General features: G+C 31.7%; 4 protein-coding genes and 1 long non-coding RNA gene across 5 annotated transcripts; 4 read left to right on the forward strand and 1 right to left on the reverse strand.

The window, feature by feature from the left end:
- Positions 1-7: 7 nt before the first annotated feature.
- On the forward strand, positions 8-1299 carry LOC108738348 (complex I intermediate-associated protein 30, mitochondrial). The gene is made up of 3 exons (XM_018471740.2): positions 8-576; positions 776-961; positions 1019-1299. The coding sequence occupies exons 1-3, from the start codon at positions 79-81 to the stop codon at positions 1244-1246; spliced, it is 912 nt and encodes a 303-aa protein (XP_018327242.1). The 5' UTR covers positions 8-78; the 3' UTR covers positions 1247-1299.
- Positions 1300-2501: 1202 nt separating this feature from the next.
- On the forward strand, positions 2502-3799 carry LOC108738200 (probable cardiolipin synthase (CMP-forming)). Its single transcript, XM_025977602.1, has 4 exons — positions 2502-2635; positions 2797-3012; positions 3335-3495; positions 3558-3799. Exons 1-4 carry the CDS (start codon positions 2546-2548, stop codon positions 3643-3645), a joined length of 555 nt encoding a protein of 184 aa, XP_025833387.1. The 5' UTR covers positions 2502-2545; the 3' UTR covers positions 3646-3799.
- Positions 3800-3893: 94 nt separating this feature from the next.
- Positions 3894-8445, reverse strand: LOC108738513 (DNA repair protein complementing XP-C cells homolog). The gene is made up of 6 exons (XM_018471971.2): positions 5597-8445; positions 5301-5542; positions 5020-5245; positions 4797-4965; positions 4582-4736; positions 3894-4517 (listed from the first exon to the last, which is right to left on the reverse strand). Exons 1-6 carry the CDS (start codon positions 8078-8080, stop codon positions 4278-4280), a joined length of 3516 nt encoding a protein of 1171 aa, XP_018327473.1. The 5' UTR covers positions 8081-8445; the 3' UTR covers positions 3894-4277.
- Positions 8446-8837: 392 nt separating this feature from the next.
- On the forward strand, positions 8838-15394 carry LOC108738522 (DNA damage-binding protein 1). The gene is made up of 15 exons (XM_018471983.2): positions 8838-8898; positions 8952-9100; positions 9155-9417; positions 9477-9765; positions 9868-10021; positions 10082-10417; positions 10724-11060; positions 11172-11335; positions 11513-11828; positions 12484-12607; positions 12911-13235; positions 13364-13687; positions 14151-14444; positions 14644-14870; positions 15114-15394. Exons 1-15 carry the CDS (start codon positions 8838-8840, stop codon positions 15195-15197), a joined length of 3447 nt encoding a protein of 1148 aa, XP_018327485.1. The 3' UTR covers positions 15198-15394.
- A 649-nt stretch (positions 15395-16043) lies between these two features.
- On the forward strand, positions 16044-17913 carry LOC108738560. The gene is made up of 6 exons (XR_003231736.1): positions 16044-16145; positions 16223-16329; positions 16451-16610; positions 16859-17097; positions 17443-17701; positions 17769-17913. It is a non-coding gene; the product is annotated as an uncharacterized LOC108738560 (long non-coding RNA).
- The last annotated feature ends 1012 nt before the right edge of the window (positions 17914-18925 follow it).

Below are 18925 nucleotides of genomic sequence, written 5' to 3' on the forward strand. Positions count from 1 at the left end.
TATTATCTATGTCTATGATTTAAAAATTAAAAGCATAACCCTTCTATTATGCTGTAATATTCTGCAAAGTTTTATGTAATGTTTAATTTGTTTGTAAAGCAACTTTTTCGAACTAAATCAAGATTTTTTAATTCAGTACAAAATGCTTCAATCGCCAGAAAGTCTTTACACACATCGACATCCGTTAATATCTTTTTCGAGCCGGACGAAAAAGCTGGTTATAATAAAAACAGGAAATTACCCTCTAGAATTGAGTTAATTAGGGAAGGATTTAAGGAATTAAAAACTGAAATTGCCCTTTGGACAAGCGAAGTGAAAGAAAGACTTGAAATTGATCCAGTACTTGAATTTAGACCAGGCGAAACAGACGTTGCGTGGAGATTTAAAGATGAAGAATCTCTTAAAAACTGGATTATTACATCTGATAGTGATAATAATGAAGGTTTCAGTAATAGCTCCTTAACAATAAATAAGTACGGTAAAGGTGTGTTTTCTGGAGAACTTTCTACAAGAGTTCCTAAAGATGGTAAAATAAAACGTGCAGGATACTGTAATATGACAACCTTAAGGGCCAGAGTAAGTTGTTTGTATTTAAATTTAACAAGATGTCTATAAATACATTATTAATGGATAATTGATCAGAAAAAGAGGCAATCAAACAAACATATAAATAGTTAAACAAAGTTTGTAGTTTGCTCTGATCAGGTGTCCATTTGCCACTTATTATTAGCAGTAGTATAAATATGAAGTAAACTAAATTAGCATATTTTATTAGAAATCATTTAAAAGGGAGTCTTATTATAATTGGAGCAATTACAATACATTAGTAATGAAAGTTAAAGGTGATGGACGATCTTATTTCTTAAATATACATACAAAAGGTTATTACGATATAATGTGGTTTGATATGTTCCATTATGTTTTATTTACAAGAGGGGGTCCATATTGGCAGGTAACTAAGGTAAAACTGTCAGTTTTCTTAAAAAAAAGACAGGTGTAACTTGATTTATATTTGCAGATACCATTTTCCAAATTTTTTCTTTCATCTAAAGGTAGAATCCAAGATAAACAATTTCCTGTGCCTCTAGATCGTATTACAAGTTTCGGAATAACCGCAAGTGATAAAATAGATGGTGAATTTAAATTAGAAATTGATTATATTGGCTTAGAATATGATCCAAGTCATATAGAAAACTTTGCTTATGAAATGTATGAACAAGATCAAAAATACATTGTGGCAACGTAGCAGTTACTAGTGAATTTGTTATTTATTGACCAATAAATTTGTTTAAAAAAACTTTAGATAGATGTTTAATTTTTTAAGTTTTTAATAGATGTTTTTGAAAACCTGAATCGTGGTTTGAATGGTAAATTGAACTTTCCGCCAAAAATAGGCTATTATATCGAATTAAGATTTTTTGTATATAATATTTCGAAACTTTTTTAATTTTTTTGAAATAGGAAGTTCTTTTTGAGTCCGTTTATAAATAATTATTTAATTATGTACATTACGTATAAACATTTTTACATCGCTTAAATTTAAAATATCAGTAAATATAGTAATTCGATGTAATACTTATTATATTATTACCACAGATAAGGTTATTACCATATTATTACATAATGTCATGTTAATCTATGGTCATGTTTACCGGTATCTACGACAGGAGTTGCTCATTGTATTTTTACTTATGTTATAATGAATTTGAATAATTTGTATTTGTTAACCAACTATAATAAAAATTAAACCAACTAAAATATAATGGTGATCGTTTGTGTTACTAAGAGACTTTGTTGAGTTTAATTCTAGAAGAGTTAAGGTTAAGTTTTAAACGTTTTTTAAAAAGTAATATTAATAACTTACTAGTGCATTTATTGTTTTAGTTACCATTTGAAGATGTTTTGGAACACATTTCGTGTTACATTTCGCCCTTTCTGTCGTTATCAAATTGAAACGTTTACCAGTATAAATGTAAAATACCATTTCTACAATTCCTTTCATAGGAAATGTGACCACACACTCAGTTTCCCACTTAGATGGAATAAATTTGTAAGATGTGTATGCACTTCAAGTGTTGTGGAAACAAACAAATACAATGAGAAAAAAATACGAAAAGAAATTAAAAACTACATAAAAGAAAACAGAGCCAAATTTAAAGACACGGAGCAACATATAAGAGACAAAAGTGTTGCTCTATTTAAAGATATTAAAGAGACTAAGGATAAAATGAAAGAAAAAGTGGACAGTATGATAAAGGTTTGTATATAAAACATTACCCTTCTATATTTTTAATGTTTTTTTTTATGTAGAAAGAAAATATATACACAATACCAAATTTATTATGCATATCAAGGATAATGCTATCACCATTTCTAGGTATGTTAATAATTCAGGCAGAATTTCAATATGCTCTTGCTGTATTAGGTATTGCTGCAGTAACTGATTTGGTAAGTTAAAGTTCACTTTCAAANATTTTTAATGTTTTTTTTTATGTAGAAAGAAAATATATACACAATACCAAATTTATTATGCATATCAAGGATAATGCTATCACCATTTCTAGGTATGTTAATAATTCAGGCAGAATTTCAATATGCTCTTGCTGTATTAGGTATTGCTGCAGTAACTGATTTGGTAAGTTAAAGTTCACTTTCAAACTTATTTCCTATATTGCCAGTTCTTTGAAAGGGACAACTTTGGACTTCATAATTTTTGCCTCCTGAAAAATAGTTAATATTCTTTTGTATTCATTTTAATAATAAATTATTCTTATTAATTAACTAAATTACTTCTAGCTGGATGGCTGGATTGCAAGAACATGGGAAAGTCAATCTTCAAACTTAGGTAGTTTCTTGGATCCTATGGCTGATAAGGTTCTAATTGCCACTTTATTTTTATCACTAACATATGCTGAACTTATACCTGTAATTTTAACGGGGATGATTATTGGAAGAGATGTACTTTTGGTCACTGCAGGATTTATTATTCGATACCAGTCTTTGCCCCCACCGGTAAGTTATCTAATGATTACTTATTTCAAAAAATTTCTAAGGTTTTATGGTACATTTTTAAAAGCAACAAAAATTTTAAGAATAAATTATGGTAAAAAATACATTTAAATAAAAAACTAATTACCCTGACGATCCTGTATCTTCTGAAGAAGTCACAAAGTGGCAAAACGATTGTCAAAATAATAAAGTTAGTGGAAGTTTGATTAGTTTTTTATCTATACGACAAAAGTTATATAACAAAATATTCGTACAATGCAAGCAGCTAACATCTTTAAAAAAATAGAAATTTAAATACTGCGGTTTAGATGTTTTAAATTTTCAGAAAACGTTAAGCCGCTATTTTGATGCGTCTCATGCCACAGCTAAATTGGCGCCCACTCTTATTAGTAAAGTCAATACAGGCATTCAGCTTTTGTTGGTCGGTTCAACATTAGCGGCCCCAGTGTTTCAATATGTTAATCACCCAGCGTTACAAACGTTATGGTAAGATACAAAATAATTAACTAACAGCAGTGAGCAGTTTCGAGTAAAATAAATTTGTCTAGGTATGTAACGGGGGTAACGACTGTGGCTGCGGGGTTGAGTTATATCATGTCCAAAAATACCTACAAAATATTGACGAAAGAGAAATAGACAAAAATTAACTCATTTATTGCTTTGTATAATAGTATATAATTTAAGTGCAATTATAATTGACCTGACGTGTGTATATACATATATATAATGTAAATAAATATATTTTTACAAATTATAAAAAGTGGCCAGAAATATTACTGACTAATAAGCAGTTTAAACAGCTATTTCTTACTGAAATTTAAGATGAAATAATAGAAACGAGTTTTATAAAAAAATATTTATTTCATAAAAAGCATGTTATCATGAAATTATTATTACCCGTTATTATATTATAACTCTTAATAAAAGTCATGCGCTATTATTTAATCAATAACAATTGTACAGTAACTATCGTGATCCATTTTACTTATATTTTTACTGATTAAAATTATTCCTGCTTTTGAAAGGTGTTACCACTAATAATTCTTAAGAAATTATATGTAAATAAATAATAAAAATGAAGCAATTCAAAACGAATATTAACAAAAATGTTTAGAAATTAACGTTAAAAATATAAAGTACAAAAACACAACATAAAAATATCCGTAACATTATAACTTATACTGACTATTAATAAAAAGTGTAGTATTTTATATAATAATAATTACAGTATTTTATCACATAAAATACTACACTTAATAACATTGTATTCAATCTGACTGTGATTCATGTTCACTAGAAGTTCTACGCTTCTTTTTAGATAACATTTTTAGAGGTTTTGCCTTGCGCTTTTCATTACTGCTGGGAGCGGATTGCTCAGGCTTTCCTTTAAAATTATATTTAGCGTTTAGCCGTTCACGTATAAGTAGACCTTTTATGAGTTTTTTCCAATTTCCATAGATCCGTTTTTCTATTTTCTCCTGTTCTTTACGTTCCTGTTCTTCTTGTTCCTGTGAAGTAAAATATTTTTTATACGATAAATTGCAATTGAACTTAAAAAGTTAGTCAGCATACCATATGCCATGCAGCTACCAATATGTCTTCGTATTCGACACAAACAACGTATCCGTCGATGATAGGGTGACTCCATCCCCCATGAAAATCAAAGCCAGTCACAGCCTCGGCGCAATCAATTTTCAACTTGTAAGCAATTTTATTTAATCCTGGTACTGAATTAAACAAAATAATTTTCAACTTTAGGTCTTCAATAAAACATTAATAATGCTTACATCTTAAATGAACACAGCCTTTTGGTAGCATGCATTCTTTAAATAAATCAACATTTCCATAAGCGTTGCGTGGAACTACCCCATTTTCAGCAGTTGGAGGATCATAATCTTCCACCTGCCACATACCAAATATTTCCAGTGGCAGATCGGTGATCACTTTTCCTGATAACTGGAAATAGAAAAAATCAATTATTATCCAGAATATGTATTTGTATTCACATACTTTATCATATTTAGGCCTGGCTTTAACAATTTTGTACGGTTTTTCACCTCTTTTTACCACTTTTGCTTGTTTAAGCCAAATTTCTCTTGAATGCAGTGTATATACGCAATATCGGGAATAAACAGGTTCACCTCGAATATAACCCAGCGGGACGGCATCAGGGGGGTAAATTGCTTCAAATTTTAATAGATGCCTTTGTAAAGCGTATAGAGGATGATTTTTGTATCTAATAATTTTTTAATGATGGTTTAAAACAAATACATTTAAACACTAAAACATACTCGCTTATAGTTTTTGGTAGAGGCTTCTCTAATTGCATCTGTGCAAGTTCTTCATCCTCTTCTTTGTCTCTTGCTGTAGGTTTCCCTATGTACGGTTTAAGTGTTTGCTTCCACCAATCGGAATTCACCCTTAACTTTCGAATTACTGTGTGCCAATCCTGACAGTACCTACTTGTTACATCCTTTAATGTGTTATCGTTATTCCATGCTATTATGTACGAAACTGGCTTGGAAGCTCGTGACTGAAAAAAAATAAATTATTATTTTGAATCTGTTTAAAGGAAATTTTTTCTTACATAGAGTGCGTTAACGCAATGTATTTCTGCTTTTATAACGTCGACACTGATCCATTTCTCTTCTGCTTCTAAAAAGACTTCTGCCCAAACATCGTTGCCCTGTTTTATTGCCTCCTGGTCACTATCACTGGACAAAACTCTCCTGTCGTTTTTCCACTGAACTCTTTTTTTAACTTTCATGTCTGATTTTATTTTGAAATCTTCATCACTGTCGAATTTTCTTTTATTCGCTTCTGGGGCGTAATCGCTATCGTCGCTTTCAGATTTCGATCTTTTGATCTTCACCAATTTCGCTTTTTCTGCCATTTTCTGATTCTTTACTACCCCTTTTACTAACTTTATTATATCTTCTTTAACACCCCCTTTAGAATGTTTTTCAGGTATTATATTCTGTTTTATTTTTATATCTTTAGATTCAATTTTAGGTTTTGGAGGGGAAGTGTCCTTTATAGCGTCTTTATTTAATTTTTGTGATGGACTAGGTTGAAAATCATCTTCAGAATCTGAAGTGGACTCCTTGTAATTAGAAACCGTTTTCCTTAGACGCCTTGGATGATTTTTAGAACAAGAACTTTTACGTTCTTGATGAAGTTTGCTTAAATTTGGTTTTCTTTTACGATCAGAATTTGACTCACTATCACCATCGTTAGCTCCATCAAGTTGTGGAACAATTTCTTGTGTTTTACTTAAATTTTTCTGTTGTGAACGAAGAACTGGTTTCTTAGATTTTTTTTCAATTAAATTTTGTTTATTTGTTGCTTTTTGTATTTTTATTTCGCTCTTATTATTATTTTTTAATGATGTAATAACATTACTGGAACTAGATCTTGCTCTTAAAGAATGCTTTACTGGAATAGAATAAGATTCTTCTGAAGAAGGTTGTTCAATATTCTTTTTCATTTGATTTGTGGGTTTCAATTTTGTGATGTTCATTTTTGTATTGGTGATGGCCTTCTGGTTTTGATGTTTCTGTAATTTTATTTTTTCAGATATAGAAAATGAAGATACTTCAGGTTTGTTAGAATCTGTAGTATTTTTCTTCTCCTGTATAACTTTTTTAGTTTGTTTTATTTGGCTTCCAGTGTTGTTAGAGGTTGCTTGTTTTTTTCTAGACCCCTTTTTCAAATCCGTTATATTTGTATTATCTTTAGACCCTGATGGTGAAGATTCTAAATTGCCTTTCTTTTTGGTTGTGTTACCTCTAATATTCTTCTTTTCTGGCAAATTACCTTGTTTTGCATCCTCAGTTTTAATTTTTTCTTTTTGCACTGTTTCATTTTTTTTATGTGGTTCTTTTAAACTTAGTGAATGAAGTTCGCTGCTTGGGGGTCTTAAGGGCGCCACTCTAAAAGACAAAATTAACCGACATTGTAATCCAAGAGCCCTTAATATACAGATAAAAATATAAACAAATGACTTTGAATTATGAGCCTCTTTTTGTGTAATTTGTTCTTGGAGGATCTCAAGCGATTGTACATATTTTGATTCTGGTTTATTTGTTAATTTTATAGTATTACTGTACCAAGAAGTAAATTGCTGCAAATACTTTAAATCAGCACGCCCTTTTGGATAGCATTTTTCAGATGGTACCAATGATAATGCTGAAGCTAACAGATTAGGATCATTTAAAATGTTATTTACATAATTTCCATGTGCAATCCAGCACAGCAAGTGAACTTTGTGTATCAGTATTTGATTTTCTTTTTTTATTCGGTTCAGGCGTCTTTTTATCGCTGCCTGTAAGTCTTCGCCCTTTTTCTTTCTCATATGTTCTGGTAGGGACACTGTTATTTGAATGTCCTTAGCAATAGCTTTTAAGTCATTATTTTCATCTATGACCTCTTCCCAATCTTCTTTTTCTGAATCAGACAAGTCTAAATTATAATTAAATGTTGATTGATTCGCTATTGATGTAGATGGTTGTGCTTCAACCTGTGCTAGCATACTCAAAATGTCCTGGTCTTTATTAGGTTTGTCTTGAGAAGTGCCTTTTGAATTTTCAACATTCTTCTGTTGTAATATGTACTTTTCAATGTGCTTTTTGGCATCTTCTAATTTTCTAGTGTAATCATGCAAATGCTGAAAATTGAGTTTTGAATTACTACTTTGCACAAGGACTGGCTTGTTTTCAAGTTTTTCTTTTCCATGCTCTTCTTCCAAACATTTGACTTCATTTTCTGAACTTGAGTCAGAAAGTTGCTTAACATCAGAAAATATATCCTTTTCAATTGTTTCAAATGGTACTTGCTCAGGTTGCATAGGATTTTGAAAAAATGATGAATTCAAATCTATTTCTGAAGCTGTTTTCAAATAATTGTCTAAATCACTTTCACTGCTAGATGAACCATCAGCTTCCAGTTTTTTTGTACGTTTTTTCTTAATAGTTTTAATTTTTTTAATTTTAGACCTTTTAAAATCATCATCATCACTATTTTCGCATTTATCTTCTAGGGATAATCTGTTGTTCCTTCTGGTACGTCTCATTTTAAATATATCCTTTACACTTATTAAAAATGGAATTTTACCTTTTGAATGGTGTTTTTTATTAAGGCATTTCAATGTTTGCAACAGTTTCGAATTTAAATATCTTGTTAGAGCATATATTAAAAATTATCCCATTTTCAGATTGCATAATTAAATATTTATTTAAAAATAAATTTCGGTGTTTTAACTAAAAACCTCAATAATTTAAAAATTCGAAAGATGAAAACTAATAATAAACTGTATGGTCTATACTTTTCGTGATTAAAGTAAAACGATTTTGCAAACTTTTGTAATGTTTATAATATTGTTTGGTTTTTGGTTATATTGTACGTCATAACTAGAATAACCAATCAGATGTGCTGTAAAATTACATCGAAAGAGTGCCTTTTATATGGAATATTAATTCATCCACGAAATTATGTACATTACGTATAAACATTTTTACATCGAATACAAGTAAAATGGCGAATTTATGTTTAATAAATAAACGTTTAAAGTTATACTGGTTTCCTACAAAAACCATTATAAAAAGGTCGTTTAATATATGAAAAGTTAGTGTATAATAATTCAATAAATTTAACTATTGACTTGTTGCCAATAAAGTTGCTGTCACTGATAACCTTATCGTTATACATTTCGTACGGATACGTTTTAACTCATAGACAAGAGAGGTTTTAACTTCAAGTTTACGAAAGTGCGACTACGCCAAGTAATTATTTATTTATGTTTTAATGTAGTGCAGAGTTGATCCTGTAAAATGGCTTATCACTATGTTGTGACTGCTCATAAGCCAACAGCCGTAACGGCTTGTGTAACAGGTAATTTTCAAAATGCCGCTTATAAAGCTAATTTAACCTCTTTAATTTGATAGGTAACTTTACATCTCCAAACGATTTAAACTTGATCGTAGCTAAAACTACGAGGCTAGAAATTTATCTTGTAACCCCTGAAGGTCTACGACCTGTAAAGGAAGTTGGAATATATGGAAAAATAGTTGTTTTAAAACTATTTCGGCCACAAGTAAAAAACCCTATTCTTACTCTTTGTATTTGACTAAGATATCATAATTTTTAGAATGAAAAAAAAGACCTTTTATTTATTGTTACAATGAAGTATAATGCTATGATTTTGGAGTGTATAAATGATGGAGAGAATTTAGAAATAATTACAAAAGCACATGGTAATGTTGCTGATAGAATAGGAAAACCTGCAGATACTGGCATAATTGCAGTAATTGATCCCAAAGCGAGAGTGATTGGTCTTCGCTTATATGATGGATTGTTTAAAATAATTCCACTTGATAAAGAGAATAATGAATTAAAAGCTTCAAATATAAGGTAATATTTTATTTTTATTTAATTATTATTTTTTTATGTGTGAAAAAAATACATTTCAGAATGGATGAATTGCAAGTGCAAGATGTAGAATTTTTACATGGTTGTGCTAATCCAACAATAGTTTTAATACATCAGGATTTGAATGGTCGTCATGTTAAGACACATGAAATATCATTAAGGGATAAAGAGTTCGTGAAAATTCCTTGGAGGCAAGACAATGTGGAAACAGAAGCCTCAATGATTATTCCAGTTCCTTCGCCACTTTGTGGAGCTATTGTTATTGGACAAGAAAGTATTTTATATCATGATGGTATAACATCAGTTGCTGTAGCACCCCCAATAATAAAAGTAAGTATTTTTACAAGTTTCTGAACATTTTTAACTAACTATAGTTAAGAAGCATTTTTGTATTGATTTTTCAATATTTATATTGGCTTAATAACTTTTTAGCAAAGCACAATAGTATGTTATGCTAGAGTAGACCCTGGAGGATTACGATATTTGTTAGGAGATATGGCAGGGCATCTGTTCATGTTATTCCTGGATGTTGAAAGTCGTGGTGATGGGGCTGATGTAGTTAAAGATTTAAAAGTTGAATTATTAGGTAAGGCTTAACTTCTATTTTATTAGTTTCTACAACTATTAGTTTTTAAAAATTTCGAAGGTGAAATAGCAACTCCAGAGTGTATCACTTATTTGGACAATGGTGTAATCTTTATTGGCTCTCGATTGGGAGACTCACAGTTAGTGAAACTAAATACCAAAGCCGACGATAATGGATCATACGTCACGCTGATGGAATCTTTCACAAATTTGGCCCCCATAGTCGATATGTGCGTTGTAGATTTGGAAAGGCAAGGGCAAGGACAGCTCGTGACATGTTCCGGAGCTTATAAAGATGGCTCCCTGAGAATTATCAGAAATGGAATCGGGATACAAGAGCACGCGTCAATCGATTTGCCAGGGATTAAAGGAATGTGGGCACTAACTGTAGCCTCGGGTAAGAAATTCTTATGTTTATTTGTATTTTGCCAAATTCTTAAGTATTCCAAGGTAGTAGATTTTTTTTCGTCCCGCTATTGTATGTTTAAAATTCGAAAAGAAAGGTTTCAAATAATTTTGTTGTTGAAAAATCAACATCGACGTTTCACCTTTGGTTTACTATAAAAAACGTACTTTAAAAAAGCATCACATCCAGATGTAAAATGTCGGTGTTGGTTTTTCAAATTTAAAGTATTTATAAGTCTTCTGTGGTTCTGATTTGTACTCATTCTAAAGTAATACTTTCTTTTTGCTATCTTTTTAGATGCGAAATTGGACAACACCCTAGTGCTTGCATTCGTAGGCCAAACGAGGGTATTGAGCTTGAATGGTGAAGAGGTGGAAGAAACAGATATTGTAGGCTTTGCTTCAGACCAGCAAACTTTCTATTGTGGAAATGTAGCACATGATCAGCTTGTTCAGGTTACGCCAATGTCGGTGCGACTTGTCTCTGCTCAGTTAAAGACACTATTAGCCGAATGGAAACCGCCCACCGAGAAAAGTATTAGCGTTGTCGCGTGTAACACCGAACAAATTGTCGTATCGACAGGATCAGAACTTTTCTACATCGAAATTCATCCCAACGAACTCATCCTCAAAGGGTAAGGTAGATACAAAAGCAATTTTAAGTACTTGGTAGTTCTGAGACTTTAAAAAAATAGTTAAAAAAGGAGTTGCTTCATATAACATATTGTCATTCTGTTTCGTTACAGGCGAACAACGCTAGATGTGGAGCCCGCATGTTTGGATATTAGTCCTCTTGGAGAAGGTGCCACAAGATCGAATTTAGTGGCTGTCGGCCTGTGGACGGACATTTCTGCGCGTATTCTGAGGCTACCAGACCTTATAGAAGCGTACAAAGAAAATCTAGGTGGAGGTGAGTAAATTAAATAATATTTCAATGAAATTTTGGTATAGCAGAATACTAGGAAAACGAGATATATATCAATCAGTTTTACGTGTAAGATGCTACAGCTTTGTACAGAATATTTATTTATATATAAGTAAGTTATTTATTTATGTATCTCAATTTGTATTTTTTTTTGTTTAACAGAGATAATTCCGCGGTCAGTACTGATGACAAATTTCGAGGGACACAGTTACCTATTGTGTGCCCTGGGCGACGGTTCAATGTTCTACTTCAATTTGCACAAGGACTCGGGCACGTTGTCGGAAAAGAAAAGGGTCACGCTGGGCACCCAGCCGACTGTTCTGCGTACCTTCCGATCGCTAAGCACGACGAATGTGTTTGCATGCTCCGATCGACCTACGGTTATATATTCATCCAATCATAAACTTGTCTTCTCGAACGTCAACATGAAGGAGGTAAATCACATGTGTTCGTTGAACGCCGAAGCCTATCCTGACAGGTAATTTATTTTTATAAAATAAATACTTTGTTTTCCGTTTTGTTTAATTTTCAAGAGCATTGTAAAATTTGTTTTGCTAATTGATTTATTTAAAATATTTTTTTTCATTTTGATAATTGGGAGAATAGATATTTCACTGATCAGTGAAATTTTCCAAGCTTGTTTTTATGTTATATGATATATTTCACCAAGTGTTTTCAACGNTATTTTGAAAAACTGTATATTAACGTTCTTTTTCCTATATCTTCTACCTGTCATATTAAAATAAATTATAAGTGAAGATAGTTTGTAATTTGTTCCAAATTGATTCGTTATTCTGCTCCTGCCATTTTTAAATAGTTGTCAATAAAATGTAAGTTACAAATATCCAAGAAATTGAAGTTTCTGAGACCTTGGTTATTATTTGTAATTTATTGAAGAATTAAAGCAAACGAGAGCGTATTTAGATCATTTATTGAATAATCTTTGATAATAGTTGTGATTTATTGATGAATTTTAAAACGCTAACACTTAAAATTCCACATAGAACGTATAAAATACATAAAACTCGGTTGTCGAAATGCATTTTAGGCTTTTTAAACGTTTAATGTTATGTTATCTTAACTTTTTTATTTTTAAAGTTATATTATTTAAGCCCTTATTATTTTTATAACAGTTTAGCTCTAGCGACCGACAGTTCGGTAACAATAGGTACCATCGACGAAATTCAAAAACTCCATATTCGTACAGTGCCTCTACAGGAATCCCCGAGGAGAATTGCATACCAAGAGTCTTCTCAGGTAAATGCATGATTTAAAACTTTATGAATTGGCCATTTTTATTAATATTAACGTCAGTAAATTATATTAATTTACTTGTACATGAAATTCTTTTATCAATTACCAATCTGGCAAAATAAATAAGTTACGTTTTTTGCATCCATTTATTTTATGCAATAAAAACGAACTAAATAAAATATGGGATAACAAATTTTGAAGAAACTATATACGTGTTAAATGACTGTTTTCAACTATTTTAACAACGTGGTGCAATTTTAGTTTTTTGGCGATATAATCGTAAATCTATTACTATCTTTCTTATAGACATTTGGCGTGTTGGCTGCAAGAATGGATGTGCAAGACTCGACCGGTTTGAACCCTTCTCGACCGAGTGCGTCAACGATGACCCAATCGGTGACGGTGTCAAGTAGCGTGGGTTCACTTACGTTGGGCAAATCAGGAGCCAGTGGTCTCTCAGGAGGGAATACAGTCCCCGAGTACGGTCAGGAGGTCGAAGTTTATAATCTCTTGATCATCGATCAGCACACGTTTGAATTCCTGCATGCACACCAGTTTATGCAACAGGAGTATGCGATGAGCCTCATTTCGTGTCAACTTGGTGACGACCCCAATATTTATTATGTAGTTGGTGAGTTTTGTTCTGTTTCACACTTTTTTAACATAAAAAAAATTCTTTCCGATTGGACTCAACAAAATAAATTTTTATAAAACGTAATTTTATTTAGTAGCTGTAATGAAGCATTTATTTTTTTGTAGGTACTGCTTTTGTTAATCCTGAAGAACCAGAATCAAAATCAGGCAGGTTGATCCTGTTTCATTGGGCTGATAATAAGCTCACACAGATCTCAGAAAAGGAAATCAAAGGTGCTTGTCATTCCCTAGCTGAGTTTAATGGTAAACTCCTAGCTACTATTAACAGCACCGTGCGATTGTTTGAATGGACAGCAGAGAAGGAACTTCGGCTTGAATGCTCCTATTTCCATAACATTCTTGCACTGTATTTGAAAACTAAAGGCGATTTTATTCTCGTTGGCGACTTGCTGCGTAATATGACCCTCCTGCAGTACAAAACCATGGAAGGTAAGAATAACACAAAATTTTCTAAGAGTACAAATACAAATGAAAGAATTAACATTTACTGAAAGTTTACACGATGGTTGCGAAATGTTCGTATGCAAGAACTCGAACTTTTCCGCGCACAATTTTCACGAAAATACATGTATTCATATGGCGCGGACTTAAGTCACCCACGCGTGAATTGCGTGGCAATTCGTCCCGCATTCTTTTAATGAACGTAGAACGCCAAGACCTTTAATTTTATATATGGTACATGTACTAATAAAAATATAATTACTGAAATAGAAAGTTTAACTGACTACCAATTTAGTTTTTGTTAAAATTTACCTACTACGTCTATTATCAAAGAAAATATGATAAGTGTATTAAAAATGGTCGATTTTTAAATCCTTAGATATTATTAAAAAACTGTTATACAGTATAAGCTTAAATTATTGTAATTTAATACTGTTTTTCTATTTTTCAGGTAGTTTCGATGAGATTGCTCGAGATTTCAATCCCAATTGGATGACAGCAATTGAGATCTTGGACGACGATACTTTTTTGGGAGCCGAAAATTCGTATAACATATTTATATGCCAAAAGGACAGCGCTGCAACGACGGACGAAGAAAGGGCGCAAATGCAAGAAGTTGGCCAGTTTCATGTCGGCGATATGATTAACGTGTTTCGACCTGGGAGTCTAGTAATGCAAAATTTGGGTGAAACGTCAACACCCACTTCAGGCTGCGTGCTTTTTGGCACAGTTGGTGGGGCCATAGGTATTATTATTTTTATTTCCATTTTTACAAGATACCAACTTAGTTTTATTCACTTTGGATTAATGAAGATGCTTTAATACAGAAAACGTTTTTAAACTCTTATTTTCAAACATTTCAAAAATTAATTCGTAGTAGGAAACATTTCATTTATAGGTCAATCCTAAATATTTGAATAAACCTTATCATTTTTTTTTTGTAGGTTTAGTTACACAAATCCAGCCAGACTTTTTTGAATTCCTGCTTGAGCTGCAGAACAAATTATCGGTAGTAATAAAATCGGTAGGGAAAATAGAGCATTCATTTTGGCGTACTTTTCACACAGACATAAAGACTGAACCGGCCGAAGGTTTCATTGATGGAGATTTAATAGAGAGTTTTCTGGATCTATCAGCTGATAAAATGAAAGAAGTCGCTGACGGCTTGCAGGTAACGTTGAATATTGTCTTACTTTTTTGTGTAAATTTGCAGAATGTCTGTTAGCTTGAAGAAAGTTACTTTAATTCCACTGTTGCACTTCATTCGCTAATATTTGTTTTAAAATGAATAATTGTATGTATTTGATGTTGGAACAAAGACTGCAATGACAATTGATTTGAATATATTTTAAGTCTTAAGCTTTAGAAAGAAATTGAAGTTAAAATATGTAATGATAATAAATTATCTTTTCAGCTCGTCGGGGAGGGTGGAGTAAAACAGGACTGTACAGTAGATGACCTTATTAAAATGGTAGAAGATTTAACAAGGATACATTAGTTATTAATTTTGCGTTCATCCTCAGGTTGCTCCGTGTCTGCAAAAAATGTTTTTCTACATTAATGTTATTGTACATTTTCTACAAAAACTGTTTGTTGTAGACGTTTCGTTTCTATTTTTCTTTGCGAAATGATTTCATTAAATATGTGTTGTTTAAAACTAATAAAACAGCAATAAAGGTAGCTTATGTTAACCTATTTACAGAAGTAGTTTGTATTAGTTTGTCAGTAATCAAGTTTTCGAAACCTGGCACTATGTGTGAAGAAGTTGTATAAAAGTTAAAATAACTTGCGCATCAGACCACGGTTGTTACATGAGAAATTTTGAGAAACAACTAACAAACTTGTTCTAGCTTGTTTGCTTTATGTTTGTATAATTATTTTACTTAATTTAAAGCATATTCTGTGAAGAATTGTCGAATTCGTTTAAATACAAAAAAATAATTTCTATCGCTATAACAATTAAGTGTTATAAATGTTACTTTATTATTTATTATAATTGATTGCACATTGCAATTTATCCCCTAAAAAGATACAGTTGCCATAAGTAGTAGCCAATATAATATCCTAACTTATTAGTTTCCTTTCTTTTACTGTATTAAGAAGAAAAAAGGCGTAACTCTCCGTTGTGCTTATTTCATTCTTAACTTGTTTATACTATCAGTTTATCAATACACGTTTGGTTCTACGTCGAGCGATGGTTATATAGCCACTTTCACTATCTATGTTCTATAGTTTTTTCCTTTACAGTTACCTATATACTTATTAGCATAAATTGAAAATTACTTATGAATCTATAAATTTTAGCATCTCTGTTGCAACTTGTCATGCATGATTTCCATCATAGATATTACCCTTTGTATATCTGTTATCTATGACTTGGCCATTTTGTAGTAAAAGCTATGCTGCGTCGCCATTTTTAAAATTTTGCAGTTTTACTTGATTTTCGGTGCGTATTTTCATTGTATTTCATGTTTTAATTGTTTGATAACGTAGTTTATTCGTTTTTCTTCTCTATTTTTACAGAATAATGATCAATAAGAGTGGGAGAGTGTTAATTTTGATGCAGCTGAAAAAGTAATTTTTTTGCCATGGTGTTCTTTTGATTTTGGAGGATTTTCTAGTTAATTACGGTGAGCATACATGCCATAATTAGTATATTTATTTGATATTAACTGCAACATTGTGTTATGCACATGCTGGGGAGGCTAAATTAATTCTATCACTAGTCTTTCATGAGATTTCATTTCATAGGAACATTAAAAAAACTGGATGGCATTAATTTACAGTGCATTTACATTGTGTCTTCATTCAATCCAGAAAGTAGCAATTCTAAAAAGAAGCACGAAAGTACCTTTTTCCCATGGGACCAAATACAGTGTAGTTATAAGGAAGAATTTATGACATTGAACTGGTAAGTAACAGTATCAATTAAAAATACTAACTGAGGTCCCAGAAACATTAATTTCTTAGACATTTGTAACTTACTTTCGTCAGATAACTTAAACAATGTTTTAGAAGTGGTAGCAGCAGAATATGTAATTAACCTTTCTGTCAGTACAAAATTTAACATATAATTTCCCACCACATGACCACATTGAAATATTACTGGTTTACTTGCTTTAAAAGTTGTTAATCACTTTTTCTTACCCGTTTCTATAGATTGGTCAAGAAGTGACAAGGAATTAAGTTAATTCTGATTCTACTGAAACAACTGATGCTTTTGACGCTTTCTCCTTCTAACATAATGCAGTTAATTTTGAACCTGAGAAAGCAAGGCAACTGGAAATTAATTTGGAAACGACTGAATCAACAGATTGTCTGCAGTGGTATTTCTCCTGGATTTGGCTTGTTCATTCTACCTGTGGACCTTAGAAAGCTACTTTCTGCGGTTAATGGAGGTGAGAATGCATGCCATTTATCTTAGTTGTTCAATATTGATCTTATGGGTTATCTGTCTTACCAATTATCTATTGTTCACAGTTTCAATCAACTTTAACGTGTATCTGCCGTATTTCATTTCTTTAAATATCTATTGTTCACATCATAAATTGACATTGTGCATCTATGATTATTTGGATTTATTTATGACATGCATGATCTATGGTCATGATGTGAAATGACAGTTGTCGCCATTTTATTATAATTCAGCTATTTTACTTGCTTTTTTGTTGTTAATTTTTAGGAGTGTTTAGTTCCTTCCTTAACTAATAGTGTAATTAATATATTTTTTGCCCATTCTGCAGATTGCCCAACAAATGAGTTCAGTTTGGCTCTACTCGAACAGCCGTCTGCATGGGTGTGGTCTTTTCTGGACTTTGTTCCTGGTTTGATATTTTCATCTTCACTTCGCAAGACCATGCAGTTGATTTTCGACTGATTAGTGGGAGCAACTAAGGATTTATTTGATTTCAAATGGAACAACAAAATTTCTGCTATGGTGTTCCTCCTGGATTTGGTTTGCTCTTCACACCTGCAAACAGTTGCAGTCTGCATTTAATTAAGGTGAGAAACTTGATACAGTTAATTTTAATTGCTCATTATTAATCTATTACCATCGTATCTGTTTCAGATCGACGTTGGAGAAGACAAAGATGACCCCATAGTTGAAATAGTTTTTTTATCTTGCATGCTGTATCTGGTTAATTAAGTTCATTTTAATCAAATTAATTTTTTATTTTGCATGTTTTGTTGTAGTTAATTTGAATTAATTTTTATTTTGCATGCTTATCTTTGTTCATTTTATTTGAAGTAATTGTTGAATTTAGATGTTTTTATTTTTTTTTTGTATGTAGTAGTAGTGTAGTAGAAATAACACGTTTAGTAGTTGTAGTATAGTCTAACCTTGCTTACCTCTTCGCTTAGCTTACTGCATATTCTTCCTAATTTGCTTTGCATTTACCCTACGAGTTCTACATGATTCAACGTTTCGTTATCGTGTTTGTTTCTTCTCACCCTTGTGGAATTAGGGAGGGCCTCCCCGAACGACTTCCCTTGGGCTTAGCTATTTAGTTGATCTTAAAAGTGTCTTATACACTTTTCGCGAGTCTACTCTAGCGTTACTTCCTTTCAGACAGGGTACAGTGGGTTATCTGGAATAGGAGCAATAGGCGACTGCCCAGCTTGCCTTGGCGAAATCTGTCCGATCTTCTCTACCAAAGCTATTAGTATTTGTCGTTAGTCCTTGTAATTGCACTATTCGCTTTCAGGTAACCGAAGAAGACTGAAGACATCGTATTGTTTGCTTTTTATTGTATTTTCTTTGAAATTTCATATGTTTTCTTGTCTTTCTTTTACAGGTATTTTGTTTATTACTTTATGAGCTGTTATATTATGTAATTGTAACTTAGAATAATAGTTAAAATGTTTCTAAATTGATCTTTTGGCATAAATGTTAAAATTAAATTCAATATTTGTTTATTAAAATTCATTTGGGTGGATAGGGTGGCTATAAGGGGAGATGCGGAGGCCATAGAGGGTTAGGGGGACTTTTTTCTCCTTAATCTTGTGTTTAAATGGTAATATAAGAGTTCGTAAGTAATATAAGATTTTTTATTGCATATAAATGTGATTTGTTTTCTTTCTCTTACAGGTATTTTCTTTTTGCTCTGTAAACTGTTAATTATTTTCCTGTTTTTGTAATTGTGTTCACTTTAGAAACTGTTATTAATAAAATACGATATATGTATATTATGTATTATACTATTACATGAGATAAATAATTAACAG

This window comes from Agrilus planipennis, unplaced genomic scaffold (assembly GCF_000699045.2).
Source record: "Agrilus planipennis isolate EAB-ADULT unplaced genomic scaffold, Apla_2.0 scaffold25, whole genome shotgun sequence".
NCBI classification, from domain to species: domain Eukaryota; kingdom Metazoa; phylum Arthropoda; class Insecta; order Coleoptera; family Buprestidae; genus Agrilus; species Agrilus planipennis.